This window comes from Jaculus jaculus, chromosome 6, assembly GCF_020740685.1.
Source record: "Jaculus jaculus isolate mJacJac1 chromosome 6, mJacJac1.mat.Y.cur, whole genome shotgun sequence".
In the NCBI taxonomy this organism is placed as follows: Eukaryota; Metazoa; Chordata; class Mammalia; order Rodentia; family Dipodidae; genus Jaculus; species Jaculus jaculus.
The window spans coordinates 108,236,080-108,249,924 of record NC_059107.1 but is presented as its reverse complement, the minus strand read 5'-3'; the positions used below and the strand labels follow the sequence as shown (position 1 = coordinate 108,249,924).

The window sequence follows — 13,845 nt, the reverse complement described above, 5'->3', positions numbered from 1 at the left end:
ATCTTAGCACGTGAGCCGAATGGAATTACTAAGCCCTGTCTCCTAAGGGCGGTGCAGCGTGCTCAGGGATGAAATATGGAGCTGACCTTACAAACATGGTAGGTACACTCCTCTTCCTCTCATTCGACTACTCTGCAGGCTCATGCCTGCTCCTCATCTTCTCTTCCCTCCCCTCTCTGACCTTTTCCACCAGCCGCCAGAACCCGGTCCTAGCAGAAGGCACCGGGAACCCCGTCCCGGGGCCAGAGGAGGTCCCCGGCTCCCCCTCCCGCAGCTACCCGGCGCTTCCCGCTCGGCGGCTCCCGAGGCCCCGCCCCCGCCCGCCCGTCACGTGACGCGCGCCGAGCTCCGCCCCCCGCTCCGGGCTCACGTGATCGCGTCCGCGGAGAAAACGCCTGACCCCGGCCCCCGGCCTTCACCGCGCAGCCTTTTCCGCCCGCGGCTCTTCGGCCCGGTCGCCCTTCGGTCCCCGGAGCCCTCGGTACCCCGTGCGCGGGTTCGTCCCCAGCCCCGACCGCCATGCGGCTCCTGCCCCGGGCCCCAGGCGGGCCCCGGTGGGGCAGCGCGGACCACCTGTCCGCCTGCCGCCCTGCCCTGCTGCTGCCCCTGCTGCTGAGCGGCTGCCTGGGGCTCCCGGGGGTGGCGGCGGGCGCTCGGAGGCCCAACGTGGTGCTGCTGCTCACCGACGACCAGGACGAAGTGCTCGGCGGCATGGTAACGCTCCTCTTGCTGCCCCGCCCCTCCACCTTCCTGGCCGACTCGGCTTCTTGCTCTTCCCAGACCCCCATCCTCCCACACTGGCCGCCTTGACCGTGGGCGGGCGGGTCTGGGTTTGTCTCTGGAGGCCCTTCACGTAGGTGTAAGTGGGCCCCGGGACTCCTCTGGGTTGATTCGCGTGCACGCACCGCACGGGAGTTTGCATTCACGTCTCGGGGTGGACTCCGGAGTCCCCTTAGGGATCCGAGTGAGTTCGCGAAGAGCAAGGTGATGGGAAGAGCTCACAGCCCTTGATGACTTATGTCCCTTCGGGATTATTGGAGCAGTAGCCCCCACGTCCAGCCTCCTTTCAGGAAGGACCTTCTAGGCCACTGGTGCGTTTGTGCCTAGTCGAGGAAATAAACCAGTCTGGTTGGTGGGCTGTGGAACTATCGAGAGTGTGTTTTGCTTCAGAAGAATCAAATCAATTAGCCTAATTGAAAACCTGGCCGAAGCGTTAGTCAGCTCCATTTACTAGCTGATGAGTGTTATCATGAGACTTCCTTGCAATGAGTTACTTTTGCACTTGTTCTGGAATTTGACTTGTGGGAACATCCACACCATACCCCTTTACAGGGGTGCGAAAGGCTTGTCCACGGCACCAAAGCAGTTACCTCAGACCTCCAGGCAGTCAGGACAAACTCTCCACTGCTCCTCTGATCCTGGGACCAGCTTTGCTGTTGCCTGTCTCTGTCTGTCTGTCTGTCTGTCTGTCTCTCGTTTGTTTTAAGCACTTTGTTGCTTGCTTCTTTCAGTTCCCTTTTTGCTGTCACCTGAGTGCTAAACTGAAACCACGCAGAGTAGGTTTAACTTTTTCTGTGTGATAATACCCTAGGGTCCAGTGTCCTTCAGATGGTTGGTCTGAACACATGAGTGAGTTGTGCAATCACTTTAGTGAGTAGCTACCAACATTTTTTGCTTCCCTGTGGCTGTGAAATCGAAATGTGTGTGCACATTGCATGTGATTATGGTGAGCACATCCATACATACAGTTGCTGGTCACATTGGGGGTTCAGTGGTAGAAGTCTTGCCAACCATATACTTCCTGGTTGTGAAGTAGCAAATATTTTGCACTTAGTGTGTGCCAAAGGCTTTTCTAGCTGACGTTTGAGGCACTTGGTTCTACCTTTCTTTCTCCTTCCACATGTCCTTGCCATTCCTGTCCACTAGGCCACGAGGATACCAAAAGTTGAGATAGGGTCATGTGTATCTCAGGGTGGCCTTGGAACTGGATATAGAGCCAAGGATGACCTTGAATTTCTAATCCTCCTGCCTCTTCCTCCTCTTCCTCCTCCTGAATGTGAGTGCTGGGATCACAGATGTATGCCATCACACCAAGTTTGTGTTGTGCTAGGGATTGAACCCAGGGCTTTGTGCGTGCCAGACAAGCACTCTGCTACCCGAGCTCCAGCTCCAGCTCTGAGAGTCTTGACTTAATTTCCCTCCTAGGTTTTATTCACATTGCAATTCCTGTACTTCCTCCCGCACCCAAAATTGTTTTTTTGTTTTTTAATTTGTATCCTGGTAAAGAGTTTTGTCAACAACAACAAAAAAAGCTGCTTCTACCAATAACTAATGTATTCAATAGGTCAAGCTTTAATGTCTGTTGAGAATAAAATTTATTAGCTGAATATAAGGTGTTCCCAATTCATTGTCTTTCATTCTTTTTTAAAAAATGTTATTTACTTGAGAGAGAGAGAAAGAGACAGATAAAGAATGGGCATGCCAGGGTCTGTAGTCACTGCAAACAAACTCCAGATGCATGTGCCTCTGGCTTATGTGGGTATTTGAGGAGTTGAACCTGAGTCCTTAGGCTTTGCAGGCAAGCACCTTAACCACTAACCCATCTCCCCACCCCTCATTGTCTTTCATTCTTACTGACCTCAGCTGTTATCTGTGTATATTGAGGTCTCACCTTTTTTGGTTTTTCAAGGTAGGGTCTAGCTGTTGCCCACACTAACCTGGAATTTACTATGTGATCTCAGGCTGGCCTCAAACTCAAGGCGAACCTCCTGCCTCTGCCTCCTGAATGCTGGGATTAAAGGTGTGCAACACCACGCCCTGCAAGGTTTTGCCTTTTAATATTAATCCTGCGTGCTGCTTTTAAGCCAGTGGCAGCTCCTTTTTTTAAAATATATTTTATTTATTTATTTATCTGAGCGAGAGAAAGAGGCAGAGAGAGCAAATGGGCTCACCAGGACCTCCAGCCACTGCAAATTCCAGATGCATGTGCCCCCTTGTGCTTCTGGCTTACATGGGTCCTGGAAAGTCAAAGCAGGATCCTAAGCCATCTCTCCAGTCCTTTTTTAAAAGAATTGTTTATACTTGCCAGAGGAGCCAAAATCAAATGGAGGAAACAAATTAGGCTTACTGCTGTCAACTCTTCAGAGAATTATGACTTTTTTTTTTGCAGCACCTTTCAGAGTATTCTGCCATTGTCAGACAGAACTTTATGCAGAAGAGCTAAGGTGGTGACTATGTTTTGAGAGCCTACCTGGTGACAGGTAGTGTGTGAGATGTCTTATATTTGTACTTCAGTCATCACAGCAGTCCTCTGCTGTAGATTCTGTTGTTTCCCTAAAAAGGAAAACAAAACAAAACAGAAATCCTCAGAAGTATGGAAGTAAGTTGGCCAAGGGTCACATAGCTAGTAAGGAGCAAAGCTTGAATGTTTTATGACATCCTGCTTTTTCTGCTGTACAAGAATACTGTGGTAGTTCTGTCTGATCACATGTTATCTTACATACCAACACTTTCACTTACACTGTAGATCAGAGATTCTTCTTTTTCTTTAGTGTCTTGGTAGTTCTGTCTGATCACATGTTATCTTACATACCAACACTTTCACTTACACTGTAGATCAGAGATTCTTCTTTTTCTTTAGTGTCTCGTGTAGTTCAGGCTGGCCTCCAGACTCCTTATGTAGCTGAAGATGACTTTGAACTTTTGATCCTCCTGCCTTCATAGGGTCATAAGCGTGCACTATCACACCCAATCTATGTGGCACTGGGGATCAAACTCAGGATTTCATGCCCGCTAAGCAGGCACTCTACCCACTGCACCACACCCCAGCCTAGATGTGAAATTCTCTAGAGGACATTCTGGAGTACCAGCAGTAGGTTGTCCACGGCCCTTGATTTGTATAAAACTGTATGTAGTCCATTTTCCGTGGAAGGGAGCTCTGTGACCATAGCTGACAAAGTAAGCACTGGGAAACTCCCTTGGACTCTCAGGCCAAAGAATTATAATACTTGTATGATTTTGGCTTGTATCCCTGGCTGATCAGGAACTTGATATGTATGTAGATCAGGCTGGCTTCAAACTTGGCAGCAATCCCCATACCTCTGCCTCCTGCTTAAGTGCTGGGATCACAGGCATGTGCCACCATGCCCTGCTGATATGGAGTTTTTCAGTCATCTTTGATACTGTCTTATTGATAGTCCCATCATCTTTAACATTTCACTGTATCTTTCCCAGGTATCATCTGAGAGGCTCTGCTTTTAGTAGTTTTCTCAGGGATCAGACCCTTTCTGGTTTTTTTGTTTTGTTTTTGGCTTTTCGAGGTAGGGTTTCACTCTAGCCCAGGCTGTCCTGGAATTCACTGTGGAGTCTCAGGGTGGCCTCAAACTCACGGCGATCCCCCTACCTCTGCCTTCCAAGTGTTGGGATTAAAGGCATGCGCCACCATGCCTTGGTACAAATAAATATTATTATTAAAAAACAGAAACAGGCTGGCTTCCTTTCTGTTTTTTAATAATAATATTTATTTGTACCAAGGCATGGTGGCGCATGCCTTTAATCCCAGCACTCAGGAGGCAAAGGTAGGAGGATTGCTCTGAGTTCGAGGCCACCCTGATATTACATAGTGAATTCCAGGCTTGGCTACAGTGAGTCCCTACCTCAGAAAAACAAATGGCCAGGCATGGTGGTGCACGCCTTTAATCCCAGCACTCAGGAGGCAGAGATAGGGGGATCGCTGTGAGTTTGAGGCCACCCTGAGACTCCACAGTGAATTCCAGGACAGCCTGGGCTAGAGTGAAACCCTACCTCGAAAAACCAAAAAAAAAAAAAAAAAATTACATATGTGTATGTATGTATGTATGTATATGTGTGTGTGTGTGTGTATGTATGTGTGTGTGTATATATATATATATATATATATATATATATCTATCTATATATATATATATATAAAATTTGACAGAGAGGAGAGAGAGTAGGTGGTGGTGGGAGGGAGAGCACACCAGGGTCTCTTGCCTCTGCAAACAAACTCCAGATGCATGCTTTATTTTGTGCATCTGACTATGTAGATACTAGGGAATCGAATGCAGGATGGTAGACTTTGCAAGCAAGTGCCTTTTACCACTGAGCCATCTCTCCAGGCTCTTTTCTATTTTTTTTTTAATTTTATGTAATCATAATTATAGTGTGATGGATGCACTGTCATTTACAGAAGCAAAGGTGGTTCTTTTAAAAATCATTACTAGGAAAAAGTAACATTTAGTTAACAGTATCAGAATTGTCAAAACTTTGAAAGTGACTATGCATGGGACCAGGAATGTGAAGGACTCTTCAAGGATCTTATGGAAGGGATTTTGTTTGGGATAAGTAAAATGACACATTGCTCAAATGCAAGTGAAAGTGACTGCTTCTTAATTCTGTCATATGGTTTCCACCTGACCAGCCACTGTCGGTTCAGATTAGCTTGAACACATGTTTTCAGCATCGTGTGGTCTCTTGTTTGGGACTTGTTCGGTCAAGCAGAGACTATGGTTATCACTTGGACTCTTCTAGCAGCATAACAATTATGGTTATTAGTGTGAAGTTCTTAGGCTAAAGTCAAATTCCTCTGCAGTCCTGCATTGCAGCCAGGTCGTAATGCTTTTCCCCCTTTGCCTTTTGAGCTGCTTGTTCCACAATGGCCTCCTTTCTGTTCCTTCCTATGGTGGGCTTTGTGTGTGCCATTCACTAGGCCTGAAAGCATCCTCTTATGGATCCCTGCATGATGGACTATGTGGCTCTCAGCAGTAAGGTCCCTCCTAAAAGAGGACTTTCCCCACCACAAAGTAGCTCTCCCTTCCTTTCCACCAGCTATGTCACGTCAACTTGCCTGATTCTCTCCATGGTGTATGTCACTACCTTCAGTGATTTAGTGAGTACCTTGAATTGTTCAGGTCCCCAGCTGGAGTATCGTGAGGGCAGGACCTTGTTTTATTGGTGAAAAATGGTCAGCGCCAAGTTCAGTGAGAGACTGTTTCAAGGAAATAAGGTAGAGGAATGATAGAAGTCTTCCTCTGGCCTGCCCATGTGTACATATGAGGCACACACTGCATATGCGCGTGCGTGCGCGCACACACACACACACACACACACAGATTTTGAACAAATGACAAAAAGGACATAAAGTGAAGGCTGGGCAGATGCTCATTGAACCTGTCTCGACTTTGCTGCTTGCTTTATGTGGCAGTGGTCCTCTGCTGAGAGCAGCCAGCTGGTACCTGAAGCTGTATGTGTGCTTTACTGAAGGCGGAAGGTGTTAGGCAGCCTCAGCCTCAGGACCTCATCTGGCTTTCAGAATCCAGGTGTTGTCTTCCTTCAGAAAGTGGAAGATGGGGGCTGGAGAGATGGCTTAGCGATTAAGGTGTTCTGCTCCCCAGGACCTACGTAAGTCACATGCACAAGGGGCACATAAATCTGGAGTCAGTTTGCAGTGGCTAGAGGCCCTAGCATGTCTATTCTCTCTCTCTCTCTCTATACGTGTATGTGTCTTCTATCTCTCTCTCTCTGATTGCAAATAAATAATTTTTTTTTAAGTGGAGGATGCCTTTCATATTACCATTTACTGTGTTGGGGCTGGTGGCAAATTAGAAAAGCACTAAAATGTCATCATATTGAAATAAGTACTGATGGGCATTGGTATCAGCTGGCAACATTCCCTTTCCTGCCTGCACTGTCGCATAGGGTATACCCACCTGTACTCATTGTTGATTCATGCCAGAGTCATATGCCTCTCTGGACTGCTGCTTAGTGTTAGAGCTGATTGGGAATAAATGTTCAAGATGTAACAAGACATGAATTTTGGTTTGTGTATTTTAATGTGTCAAATTGTCTAATGGATAATTATTTACTTTATAGACACCACTGAAGAAAACCAAGGCCCTCATTGGAGAGATGGGGATGACTTTCTCCAGCGCTGTAAGTACAGAAGCGAATGTGATCTTGTTAGATTTGGGGTTTATATTCTAAGAAGAAAGCCACTTCTAAAGATAGAGTTCAGTATAATGTGTGTGAGTGTTTTGTTTTTTTGTTTTCCTTTTCTGGTCAAATGTCTGATTTGAAGGTCTTTTATTTACTGTGATAAATTTTTTGAATATAAATATTCTTATCAATTGAAAATTAGTTGATATGTCTAAGCTGTTCTGCAGCTCATAAAACTTCACTATTTGAGATTTGAAAATGAATTTTACTTTGTCAAGGAACAAGTTAAAAAAAACACATTGTGGGCTGGAGAGATGGCTTAGCGGTTAAGCGCTTGCCTGTGAAGCCTAAGGACCCCGGTTCGAGGCTCAGTTACCCAGGTCCCACGTTAGCCAGATGCACAAGGGGGCGCACGTTTCTGGAGTTCATTTGCAGAGGCTGGAAGCCCTGGCGTGCCCATTCTCTCTCTCTCCCTCTATCTGTCTTTCTCTCTATGTCTGTTGCTCTCAAATAAATAAATAAAAAATTTAAAAAAAAACACATTGTATCAATCTAGAACATTTATGCTTCTAGAGCCAAAGCTCAGTTAACCATAATAGCCAAGTGTGACAAAAATAATGGAACTAAGCCGGGCGTGGAAGTGCACGCTTTTAATCCTAGCACTGGGAGGCAAAGGAAGGAGGATCACTGGAGGCCACCCTGAGACTCCATAGTGCATTCCAGGTCAGCCTGAACTAGAGTGAGACCCTACCTTGAAAAACCAAAAAAAAAAATAAATAAAAAATAACTAAAAGTACACACCCACTCAACATAAACATATGACAGTACTGATGGAGGGACTGAGGAAGTGACTTAGTGGATAAAGCTTTTGCTTCTTAAGACTGAAGTCCCAAATTTGATCCCAGGCCCCACATAAAAAGCCAGAAGCCATGATGGGCTTCTGTAGTCCCAGCTATGAGATGGGAGATGGAGACAAGAATTTCCCCAAAGCTCAAAGCAAGGGGGTGGGGGGAGTGGGAGGTAAGGACCAAGCCAAAATTTGTCCTCTAACCTCCAGTGCACAGTGTAGCATATGTACAGGGACACACACATGTAAAAATACAGATGGAAAAATCCAGAACAAAATACTGGCAATTCAGATTCAATAACCATACATATAACTCAGTGAGTGGTAGTCATTTAGGAATGGAATGGTAGCTTAATACCAGGAAATCCGCTGGACAGTAACATGGTCTTAGGCTTAAAGTTAGGCACAAACTCAAGGGCTCACTGCTCTGTTTCCTAGCTCTGTGAGTTTTCACAAGTTATCTACCCTCTCTAGTCCTTGTTTCTCAGCTTAAGTTAGATTCACTAAAGCCTGCCTTAGGGTTATTACAGTTACATGTAAAGAAGGCATGTCCAGCCTGTAACCTACAGGCCACGTGTGTCCCAGGATATCTGTGGGTGTCACCCAACACATTTGTAAATGACAGTGTCATATTGCAGTGTCCAATCAGAAGTATCACTTCTGATGTAAAGCATATACGTAAGGGCTGTGCTTACAGAAAGTGCTGCACAGAGCTGGGTAAATTGTCCACCAACATTCCTTGAAAGAAGGAAAATAGATGTTCATCTCAATCGATGCCTCAAAGTCCTCTGAAAGTTTAGCATTTTTCCTGGTAATGTATCAAACAGTTGTAATAATAAATCTTTCCACAGAGTAGTGGCACACCTTGAGCCTGAAGTAAAAAAAAAAAAATCATCGGGCCTGGCATGGTAGTGTACACTTTTAATCCCAGCACTCAGGAGGCAGAGGTAGGAGGATCACTGTGAGTTCGAGGTCACCCTGAGACTACATAGTGAAATCCAGGTCAGCCTGGGCTAGTGTGAGACCCTACCTCCAAAAAAAAAAAAAAAAAAAATCATTGGGCAACAATGGCTTTGGTGTTTCTCAGTGTCCTGGGTTGTAAAAATAAAACAACAAGGCAACAAAATTATTTCCATTGCTTAGATTTTTTTTTTTTAACCTAGAAAATACAGAATTATTGGGGAATTTGTTTTTTCTCTTTTTTGTCTCATGTAGCCTGGGCTTCCCTCCCACTTGATGTAGCCAAGGATAGTCTATATCTTCTGATCTTCCTGCCCTCACCACCTGAGAGCTAGAATTACAGGTGTTTGCCACCATACCAGTTTATGCGGTGCTGGTTTTCAAACTCTGGGCTTAGTGCTTGGTAGACAGATGGCTCTACCCACTAGCCACATCCCCAGTCTGGAAAACTACTTCAACTACTATAAATCCATGTAATGAGTTACAGATAGAAGTAGAACAGAAGGGCTGGAGAGATGGCTTAGTGGTTAAGGCGCTTGCCTGCAAAGACAAGAAACCTCGGTTCGATTCCCCAGGACCCATGTAAACCAGATGTACAAGGTGGCACATGCATCTGGAATTCATTTGCAGTGGCTGGAAGCCCTGGTGCACTCATTCCCCTCCCTCCCTCTCTCTCTGCCTCTTTCACTCTCTCAAATAAATAAATAAAAATGAAATATTAAAGAAGTAGAACAGAAAAGGTTCCTTTTATTGTAGCAGCAAAACATAAACTCTCCAGCAATAACCACCTGCTGCCATTTAACTGCAGGTGACCTGAAATGGTCGAGATCTGTGCAGGTGATGTTATGGACTTTATGAGTAATAAAAATATGTGAGGCTATAGAGATAGCTTAGAGGTTAAGGCACTTGCCTGCAAAGCCAAAGGACCCAGATTCAATTCCTCAGGACCCATGTAAGCCAGATGGAGGTGACACAGGTGTCTGGAGTTCATTTGCAGTGGCTGGAAGCTCTGGCATGCCCATTCTCTCCCTCCCTCCCTCCCCCCCCCACACCTTTCTGACTCTAATAAAAATATTTTTAAAATATGTGGTATGTAGCTATGCATATCATCTTGTGTGGGAAGACGCTTAAAATAATTATTATTATTGGAATCTCAAGATTTTTTTTAAGGTTCAATTAAATGATTTCAAAAGTTAGCTAGACTAATGAATAGGTAAGAACAATTGTGGTAAGGTATTTTATTTGAAGATTGAAACCAGGGCCTTGAACTCCCCTGAAATGCCCAATCCTAACCCTGCCCCCGTCCCAAGGTTGTTATAGAAGAGATAGAGAGCAAATGGGTGCACCAGGGCCTCCAGCCATTGCCAATGATCTCCAGAGACATGCACCACTTTGTGCATCTGCTTTACATGGGTAAAACCCAGACCATTAGGCTTTATAGGCAAGTGCTTTAGCCACTTAGCCATCTCTTCAACCCCAGGTTGGTTTGTTTTTATTCATTTCAGGGATCAAACCTATCAAGGTAATTTTTTTATTTTTTTATTTTTAAAATTTTTTTTAAAAAATTTATTTATTTGAGAACAACAGAGAGAGAAATAGGCAGATATATAAAGAGAATGGGTGTGCCAGGGCCTCCAGCCACTGCAAATGAACTCCAGACACATGTGCTCCTTGTTATGTATCTGGCTAATGTGGGTCCTGGGGAATCAAGCCTTGAACCGGGGTCCTAAGGCTTCACAGGCAAGCGCTTAACTGCTAAGCCATCTCTCCAGCCTGAGGTAATATTTTAAAATATATTTTATTTATTTATTTGCAAGCAGAAAGAAAAAGAGAATGGGTATGCCAAGGCCTCCAGCCACTGCAGTTGAACTCCAGCTGTGTGTGCCACCTTTGTGCATCTGGCTTATGTGGGACCTGGAAGTCGAACATGGGTCCTTAGGCTCAGCAGGCAAGCACCTTAGCTGCTAAACCATCTCTCTAGCCCCAGAGTTCTGGTTTTTAATCCCCAGCACAAAATGAAAGGAAAAAAGAAAAATCCAGCTTGAAAGACAAAAAATCCTGAGTATTTAAAAGGCATGCTATCTAATGTTAGCATGAGTATGGGCTTAAGTGGGCATTCCTTTCCTTTTGGGGTAAGCAGAAGCTAATACCAGCTTCTATAAAGTAGTTTCATTATTGGGTAAAATAGGGAAATTTTGTCGACAGTAGTTGAGTGAAAATACTAGAGAAAGAAAAATGCACATCCAATGTAATAAATATAAAAAAATACAAAGCTACAGATGGGCCTGAAAATGAATTTCTACTTCTCAATAGTAGGAGACTCAAGTAGCATTCCTTTTTTTTTTGAAATAAACCTTTTATTTATTTATTTATTTGACAGAGAACAAGGGGGGGAGAGAGAAAAAATGAGAGAGAATGGGCACGCCAGGGCCTCCAGCCACTGCAAACAAACTCCAGAAGTGTGCGCTTCCTTGTGCAACTGGCTTATGTGGGTCCTGGGGAACCTGGGTCCTTTGGCATTTGCAGGCAAATGCCTTAACCACTAAGCCATCCCTCCAGCCCAAGTAGTGTTCTTTTGTTTTGTTGCTAATTTCAGTTTAAATTACATTTTAAAAATATTTTTATTTGTGAACAGAAAGAGAGTGTGAGAGTATAGGCAGGCCAAAGCTTGCCACTGCAAACTAACCCCAGATGCATGGCTTTACATGGGCACTGGAGACTCAAGCCCAGGCCAGTGGGCTTTGCAAGCAAGCATCTTTAACTGCTGAGCCATCTCCCCAAGCCTAAATGACAATTTTTTTACAATTTATTTATTTATTATTTGAGAGCGACAGACACAGAAAGACAGATAGAGGGAGAGAGAGAGAATGGGCGTGCCAGGGCTTCCAGCCTCTGCAAATGAACTCCAGATGCGTGCGCCCCCTTGTGCATCTGGCTAACGTGGGACCTGGGGAACTGAGCCTCGAACCGGGGTCCTTAGGCTTCACAGGCAAGCGCTTAACCACTAAGCCATCTCTCCAGCCCCTAAATGACAATTTTTAAGTTAGCATACAAAGTAGTGGGTTCCATGGCATTTTCGTGTATGTCATTACATTTTGTTCTTATTTGTTCCTTCCCTGTCCCACTGACAACCTCTCCCTCCCCCACTGGTTTCTTTTCCCTCCCCAAATAGTTCTCCATTTTCTTCATGTTACGCATATTCCAATACATTGTCCCCCCACCTTAAGGTCTCTTCCACCCACTCATGGTTCCTTTTATTTTTCCCAGTAGCTATTACTCACTGTGTTCTGCTCTGATGTCTCCCCTGTGTGACTTAGCAGTCTGAAGTCAGTCATTTGTAATAAAGTCTCCATCCCCTGAGAAACTAAAACTGAAGCTGGAGTGTTAGTGCCCTCCATACTCTTTAGAAATGGTGAGAAAGCCACCATCTTTCCAGTGTAACTTGTCTTTCACTTCTGTTCTTTGTAGTATGTGCCAAGTGCGCTGTGCTGTCCCAGCAGAGCCAGTATCCTGACAGGAAAGTATCCGCACAATCATCACGTCGTTAACAACACTTTGGAGGGAAACTGCAGTAGCAGGTCTTGGCAGAAGATCCAAGAGCCAAACACATTCCCAGCAATTCTCAGATCAATGTGTGGTTATCAAACCTTCTTTGCTGGGAAATATTTAAATGAGGTATGTTGAATGATCATCTTGTTAGAACTGCCTTTTAAATGTGAATTAGTACAATTCCTGTTGATTATTTCTAGTAGTGTCAGTTCAAGTCATGTTATTAAAGGGGTTTTAGTATATATTTTTCCTAATCTGTCCATTAGTTAACATGAACATATTTACATGATTTGAGTATTGTAGTTATTCTTTCTGAATTTTAATAATTTTAGAAGCATTTATTTAAAAATTGACTACAATGTCTATCTGCCATGTCTTCCGTGTTTTGTTTTGTTTTGTTTTTGGTCAGGAATTCTGCCTGTCATATGGCAGTCACAATGTCTTATTTTCTAGTTCCCCTTTTCAGGAACCAAGAGAAGGAATTTTTTTCCTCCTAAGCTCAGATTTGTTACCCTCATTTCTGAATTATAGAAACTTAATGTTCAGCAGATTTTCTGACATGAAAGGTGAGAACAGATTGTGGAGAGATTATGATGAAGGCCAGCCAGCACCCAGAGCCTAGACAGTTGAAACATGTGGCCAGGTGGCTTACTGCCTGAGTGATGTGATGGCTCATTAGCACAAGTTTCATGGCCCCAAATCTACCTTGGACTTAATAGTTAGTCATTGTCCATACTTGAAAAAAAACAGTGCATTTGAGATGTTTGGGATTAGTTCTAGTAGTTAAACTGGAGGTGCAGGACAAAGAGCGTCTACTTTTCTCACATTTTTCTGACCCAGATTTTCTTTTCTTCCCTCTCCCCAATAATTGAGAGAGTCTGTAACTGTGTGGGTTTGATGGAAGATGAGTCAATTTGAAAGAAACATGAGAAGTTGGCTGTGGGGTTGGAGCATTGGGTCATAAAAGAAACTTAAAGCTGCTTTGCACATCTGATGTGCATATACAGAATAGAAACCTTTTAAAGTACAGAGATAGTTTCCAGGAATTAAATTCTACCTTGATACTAAACTTCATTAAGTGGGTAGGAGCATCCTGTGGTCTGTACACTTTTTCATCTCATCAGATAACTATGACTTCCAAAGCACATTTCATCAGGACACCTAAATAAATGGGCTGATAGCCCACAGCCTGGTTATTATGGCTTTTCCTAGCCAGTGGTCAGGTGGGCTGTTCATTCGGTGCCATCACAGCTCAGTGTTCACCCCATGAATGAGTCATGTGCCATGGGCCATATGCAGTGTTTTCGTAAATGGACCAGATGGTAACTGTTCTAGGTTTTGTAGACTACTCATCTCTTATAGCTGTGTGACATTGGCAGCATAGCCAGAAATCATCCAGAGATAATACATAAGCAAATGAGTATGGCTGTCTTCAAGTAAAGCAGTAACTTGAATTTCACGTACCTCACATTTCACAAAATACTTCTTTTGGCTGGTAGTTTTATACATTTAAATGATTAAATTATTAATACTCT

General features: G+C 44.2%; 1 protein-coding gene across 1 annotated transcript in view; it reads left to right on the top strand.

The window, feature by feature from the left end:
* The first annotated feature begins 401 nt into the window (after window positions 1-401).
* The window catches only part of Gns (glucosamine (N-acetyl)-6-sulfatase), a 48,557-nt gene continuing 35,113 nt past the window's right edge, over window positions 402-13,845 (top strand). Inside the window, exons 1-3 of the mRNA XM_004650058.3 lie at window positions 402-714; window positions 6,892-6,951; window positions 12,230-12,436. Of these exons, the coding sequence (XP_004650115.1) occupies window positions 520-714; window positions 6,892-6,951; window positions 12,230-12,436 (462 nt within the window). The 5' untranslated portion in view covers window positions 402-519. The remainder of the gene's footprint in view (window positions 715-6,891; window positions 6,952-12,229; window positions 12,437-13,845) is intronic.